Source organism: Asterias amurensis, chromosome 1 (assembly GCF_032118995.1).
Source record: "Asterias amurensis chromosome 1, ASM3211899v1".
Lineage (NCBI taxonomy): Eukaryota > Metazoa > Echinodermata > Asteroidea > Forcipulatida > Asteriidae > Asterias > Asterias amurensis.
In genome coordinates, this window is record NC_092648.1 from 27,229,263 (window position 1) to 27,236,368 (window position 7,106).

A 7,106-nucleotide genomic window follows, 5' to 3' on the forward strand; every position below is an offset into this window, starting at 1 on the left:
CAGCCATGCGAAATCGGTATCCAATTAGCAGAGATAGGCAACTGGAGATTTTGAATGCTGCTTGAGTGGCTTGTCAGGTTGAATGGTTGTCTTTCTTAATCGTACAACGTAAAATGCCAAAATGGCTTTGAGGTCTTTCGTTTCACGTGAAATAGAGTAAAGCCTAGTATTGGTTCATACTTGCTGCGAATGTGATACGAATTGTGACGGATAATTTTGCAACGGACTAATTCGGACGAGTTGAATTGTGTGTAAACTCCTGCGAAATATTCGCAGCGAAAATAGAGCCGTGACGTCAAAAGTCGTATAGAGCTGTAATTGTTGGCTTCTAAAAAAGCTATGGTCGCAGAAATAAATTTGAGGAACTTTGAACAGTGCAAGTGTACAACCTCTTGAACTATTTGTATAGTTCTCTTAGCGTCTTTCTTTGCGGCAGCATTTCACGTTTACGAAGAGCCTCTTGTAGGCAAGTCTGAAGTTACGGTTGGACCAGGCGTAGAGGTACGGGTTGATGGCCGAGTTGGCCCAGATGAACAGAAACGCTAACTGACCAAAATAGCCAGACACTTCCGTAAAACCGTTCCAGATGACGTACACCGAGTGTGGGGTCCAACAGCAGGCGAAGACCGTAAAGATCAACAACGGTATGCGGGTAAGGTTGAGCTCTCTCTTGCTCACGCCACGATGGTGTACAGGGGCAGCATCATTAGTGACCGAGTTAGACACAGTTGACACTGTGCTACCTTCTTTGGTGCTTCCTTCTTGAGTGCTTGCTTCTTGAGTCTGGAACGCCTGGGCAGTCTTTTTTATGGACGCGTGGCGGGGGACATCACCATTGTGGACCCGCCGGTGGCTTGTTTTTGCCGCGTAAACCGTCATGCCGTATAGTATCGGTACGAGAACGAAAGCTGGGAGGATCACGAAGAAACTCAAATACACAATGGAGACAATCAGCTTGGAAATGACGGTGCACCCTTTATTCTTATAACTGTAAACCACCCCATTTGAGCCGCCGTTAAGAGACGGCAGGATCATGGTGATAAAGATGAATATCCAAATGAAAGCGATGTTTACTATGACGGACTTTTTGCCGCAACAACAAGGGTAGCAGGAACGCGGTCTGGTGATGAGAAAGTATCGGTTAAACGTGATGAACACGAGGGTAGTGAGTGACGCAGCGAACATTGTGCTTGGGATGTAGTAGGCAATCTTGCACAACACCATGTTGTCCGGAAATCCTTCGTAAATCATCAAGGGAACCATGAAGAACAACTGTTGTACGCTGCAGACCAGATCTGCCACGCACAGGTTACCGATCAGAGCCGTGCATGAGTTACGGAGTTTAGGCGTGGTGGCAAGAGCAGTCAGGGCGAGACAGTTACCGAACACTCCAAACGATCCTGAGACGATGAAGAAAACACCCTGGAAACCCAACCACAGTGGATGATAATACACCATCGGACGTAGCAAGTCATGCTCTCCACTCGCATTGAGGAAAGTCAAGTTATCCATGGACAACTCACCCATTACACCAGCCTCAGCGTGTGATGTGAAGTTCGAATTCCAACGGCGGTAAACACAAAACGGAAGCCACACATACAATGTAAAATAATGTTATCACTTTACATGTTCACCAACCTTCTATAAGAAGTAGTCGTTGTGGTTTTCAATCTCAGACGAATTACAACGCGTTTGGGTGATAACTATTTTTTCTTTCTCGTGGTACTTTCTAAAAAGTGCACGCACGTTATTATCTACACGATGTGTAAAGAGAAACAATCGCTGGAGACGTTTGTAAACGGCTGTTTTTGTTGAGACTGTTTCTCAGCATCAAGATTTTTATGTTAAATTTACTGGAAATCAGTGGAGCTGGAAAGCAACAGACGAAACGAGTACATCAGCTAAAACAACAATACCCAATTTCACCGTGAAGTCAACCTCGTGTCGTTCCGAAGATCGATTCGTCAAGGCTTCATTGATCACGAATTACCAACACCAGTCGTTCCCAACACCTGCCGTTCCCAAAATCTGGCATCACCGACTCTGACAACATTCACCACAGATTGTCTACAAAGAGACGTACAATTTTTTCAATTTATGCCTTTTGGTACTTTCATATTACACTAGGCTGAGTCGTTCTAGCACGTGTTATCCTCTGATCAACGTACAGATAAACATCACTGACTTTCCTTCCTGAATTCAGCCAATGGAAGGAATCAGGGGGGGGGGGGGGGTGGACGGGGCAATGGATTGATACCTCAGGATCGACACGCTATCCCAACTGGTGGCGCTATTGGACTCTGAGACAGGTTTATAATCCTCACTTCGCAGTGTAAATGCGGCTCATGTCGTCATGCACTCACGTAGAGGGTGCCGTAGGGTATGCTCACAAAACTGATATAGTTTCATACACGGGGGAACAGAGCCTCAATTTATCTTTTTGGTTTGCTGTGTCGTTCGATTAAACAAAAACGGAGTTTATTAAAGGGACAAAATAAAGAAAGAAATTGCCGACAAAGAACATATTAATATAATTTCGTTCTCGAAATTTTCGTAAAAATTATAGTTCATCTTCTCGCCATCATGTTTCTCATTCCCCGAAATCTTATCGGGTCCTCGGTCTAGTGTTTCGTTTTCGGGGGAAAAACTATTTTGAGGAAACGAAATAGGGGGATTAGTACTTCAAGAGAACGAAATACCCTCACTGTTATCTACATCTGTAAAAGACAATTCTTAACATTCACATTAAAGAACTACACAAAGCCTATTCTAACATAAATATACTTATTGTTATTGGTTATCCACACATTGTATGAGCTACAATTGCACAAAAAATAAAAAAATTAAGACTAAGAGCTCTGTTTAGAAACTATGTAATAAGCTGTTTCAAAATTATAGTCAAATGCCCTTTCGTATGAAGGCTGAAGGGTATAAACTTTTAATTATTAAAGACCCAAAGGTACAGGATAGGGTAATATTATTAATAAAAGAAATCAAAAGATTAATTTCAGCGTTAAAGTGCTCTTGTTTTAGTTCATAACAGTGACATTATTCCACAGCAATGTTCTTCGCATTACAAGCAATTGTTAATTTACACTTAATTATTCGACTCAACATAGTGGCGTGCCCTGGAACGCATAAGGAAAACCGTGATTTTTTTGTTTATAGAAAGACAGTTATCTCAGGAACAAACTCTACCTGGCAAGAAGATACACGCATGGTTTTACCGCAAATCAAATATATTTTGACACCTCACCATGCAATGCCTCAAAAATATTCAACTCAGTTTCAAATTTCTTTCGAACCATTTACATTTCATAAACAAAACGGTTTCAAACGCTTTTTCGCATAGACCAACAACCCCGATCCATGGCAACGTGTCCCTTCGTAAACCAGTTGTTGTTCTTGTCAATAGTATTGCTTAGCCAGAGCTGAGCCGGGAAGGTCAGTCATTCTCTCGAGGGGCACGTATAAAAACAGATCTCCCTACAATTTTAACGTGACCGCAAATTATTGACCCATCAAACAGGAAGACAACCGACAAGAATTAAAGGGACCACGTTGCCTTGGATCGGGAGAGTTGGTCTATCAATAGCGTTTGAAACCGTTTGTTATAAAATGCGTATTGAATTAATCTGAATTTAATTGAATTGAGACACCTGGTCAGGTGACTGATTCACACTCGTCATACAATGGGTTATTGAATGAACATTCACCTTTAGATCCGTCCTCATTTGCAATGACAGCTTGCGTGAACTGTGTTTCCATTTCTGGAGGATCAACTTCCCGCTTCGATGACATCATAGTCGATCTCCTGATTGCGCTGACTTTGGAAACATCGGTGCTGGACTGTCCAGGTCGATTGGTGGCGCCCGATACCTTCTTTGCCCACATGCCTCGTACTCGCTCGGTGAACGCGAAAGCAAAGAACGACATTGGTCCCTGAAGGGTGAAGATGACAGTGATGACGTAGGAGAAAGCACGGCCCTCGAAATAACCAACGATGAAGATACCAAACCATAGCAGACCGGTAGCTACAAAGGTCTAGTGAGAAACAGTTAGAATTGCATTAGTAACTAAATTAGGTGCAATTCATGTCATTCGCCTTTTGTGAAACGAAAACATTCCACAGTAAAACTGAAAAGAATGTAATTTCCGTGAAAACTTCTCGTGGGAAGTCGAAATTTTGCCCGAACATCAAACTAATACTGCTCTACAGTTAAACTCAAATCTATTGACTTGCAGATGTCATGAAGAAAAAATAACGGGGGTTCCGGAAACTATTGTAGCGGCGGAGCACTGCTGGCGGCCCCGTGCAGGCCGATTGGGGAACCCGCTCGCCAGAGAGGGCGTCCTCTGGCTTAGCCCTTCTCCCTCGTGTGTTGGTATGACTTGTTGAGTGCAAACTAAGCTCCGGAACAAGGGACAGATAAGCCAGTAACTTGTATCTTCTTGTATCTGTTAAAGCTGGTGCATCGCAACTCCCGCTAAACGCAACAATATTGCTTTAAAGGCAGTGAACACTATTCGTAATTGTAAAAGACTAGCCTTAACAGTTGGTGTATCTCAACATAAGCATAAAATAACGAACCTGTGAAAATTTGAGCTCAATCGGTCATCGAACTTGCGAGATAATAATGAAAGAAAAAACACCCTTGTCACACGAAGTGGTGTGCGTTTAGATGGTTGATTTCGATACATCAAGTTCTAAATCTGAGGTCTCGAAATCAAATTCGTGGAAAATTACTTCTTTCTCGAAAACTATGGCACTTCAGAGGGAGCCGTTTCTCACAATGTATTATACGGTTACGTCACCAAGAAAGGTTTTGTGCTAATAATTATTTTGAGTAATTACCAATAGTGTTCACTGCCTTTAAAGTATTCTGTGTTTCTGTTCACTGTTGGTATGGTTTTGGGGTCTTCAGAAGCTGTATAAGACTCTTGTATAATAACCGGAAAAGCTTGGAGTTTGTCTTACAATTTGAATTCACCTACCTTGACAAAGAGACTCAACTCCATGTGAAAAGTCTCAAGTCGTCCTTTCTTCTTACGGACCAGTTTAACATCTTTCCGAGTCTTCCTTATCCCCACCAATGTGACAGTAAAGAACACCGCGTTAAGACACATGAGGCACGATAAAGGAATGGCCACCAGGTAGATAGCAGCCTCCCCACCGGATATCATGCAACCGTTGTAGACATTCTCCCTTTGGCCACCAATCTCAGCAAAGAAGTGCAACGCACAGCCAACTCCTGCAATGACAATGGGAGCACCCCATCCGTACAACGAGTACAGCCGGAATACTCGCCCGTCGTTAGTCGATCCTGTGAGCCTCATACGAACACCGAGGCCGAATGTGCGCACAAAGTGGAGAGAGATTATGTTACTCCAAAAAAAGACGGCCATCAGGAAATAATGGATAAGAACGGCGAAGGTGAGACAAGAAGCCTTTGAACCCAAGGTGAGCTGAGACAGAGGTGACCCAACTGCTATGAGGAACGTCACCAATAGTGCAAACAAAGCAACCAGAAAACTCATCATGTTCTTACCAGGCAGATTTCTCAGTTCAGGGAACATGTAATAAGTGAACAGAGACATCGCTAGAAACACTAGAGATATAGATATACCAACCATTGATAGTATTATTTCGCTAGTGTCGTATTCAATCTGGGGGTAGTTTTGGTTTTCGGTATCGGAATGGCACACGGCTATCTTTCCTTGTGACATCACGATGACATCACTCGATGATAGATTTCGACCAGCTGCGTCACAATACATCAGCATTGAGCCCATCATGGTTACGTTATACTCAGTTGAATCTAACACAATTATTGGGCAGATTAATTTGACACTGCAAGTCAAAACAGACAGTCCACTCTTTTTCCGATCTGCATGAGTGATTTCTTGCCTCGTCTTAAGCGATGGAATGACATACGTTTCATTGTCAAGTAAGAACTCAATATAAGGAACGTCCTCGACTAAAAACCTTTGGTACACATCCAAAGCAAACTGGTCGAGCTCTTGACCTTGCTTTGCACATTGATCCTGCAGGAGCACTTGATCGAAATTCCTTATTCTAACTGTGGACACTGAAAGAGACATGTTGGTAAACTCCCAGCATTTTGTTTTATTCAAGGCGTCTAGGACCAACTTAGACATTGATTCGATACTGGTTGAGTTGCTGACTTGAGCCACAGCGGATAGAATGTACGGGTACGGCATTTTAATACAAGAGCAACTCGGATTCGGATACTTTTTATTTGAGCCATCGAGTTTTAGTTCGGTATTCTCGACCGAAACATCACCCAATATCTGGCGGAAAAGAACCGAAGAAAACGCTTTCTTATCATCAACGGGGAGTTCGGTTTGGATGAAAACTTCATACGAGAATCTCCCGTTAGAAACTTGGGTGTCAAATCTTAAAGAGTAGTTGCTTTGGTTCCTGAGAGAAACACACGTGAAACCATCGTCTCCAATTACCTGACCGAACGGACAGAAGAAATCACGACACTCACCGGTCGACTGATCATAGATTTGTCCATGGTCGCATGTTGCCTTGATAAACGTCTTGTCATGATCATTTACAGATAAACCTGCACCTTTCGATGGTGAGAAATCAAACAGCGCGCTGATCGGGAGGGTTGTTATGCCAATTCCTGGGCCAATTTCTGGACCTGGTATTTTATGATTAGTATCTTCACCCGAAGTGTCCAGGTCACCGCACAACGAACAGTATATGTTCGTATATTCCTTGTATGGTAACGAGTAGGCACGGCACGCGCCCCCGTTCTGTGAGTCGTTGCACTGATAGGATTCAAGTGACAAACGACGTGGCGCCACATCCCAAGGAAATGATTCAGGGCTTTCCACGTCATTAATCATACAGTTTGACACCAGAAGTGAAATATTTCTTCTGAATGCAAAATCAAGATCAAGTTCAGCTGGAGAACAATTAAACGAAATTTTCCAAAATGTGACATTTGGGGAGTCAAATCCATTACACAAAGCGCAATGAATGTTCATATAATGTAGTCCATTCGCAGCGGTTACCGGGAGAAGTGCAATGACGTCACTAAGGTGTTGAACGCTTTTTAATGAGCGTTTCA

General features: G+C 43.0%; 1 protein-coding gene across 1 annotated transcript; it reads right to left on the bottom strand.

Annotated features, from left to right (window-relative positions):
* Positions 1–414: 414 nt before the first annotated feature.
* LOC139941996 (protein trapped in endoderm-1-like) lies at positions 415–1,527 on the bottom strand. The gene has a single exon (XM_071938695.1). It carries the CDS (start codon positions 1,525–1,527, stop codon positions 415–417), a length of 1,113 nt encoding a protein of 370 aa, XP_071794796.1.
* Positions 1,528–7,106: the final 5,579 nt, after the last annotated feature.

Coding starts and splice junctions, on each gene's coding strand:
- LOC139941996 (XM_071938695.1), bottom strand. CDS start 1,527: ATGGGTGAGTTGTCCATGGATAACTTGACTTTCCTCAATGCGAGTGGA.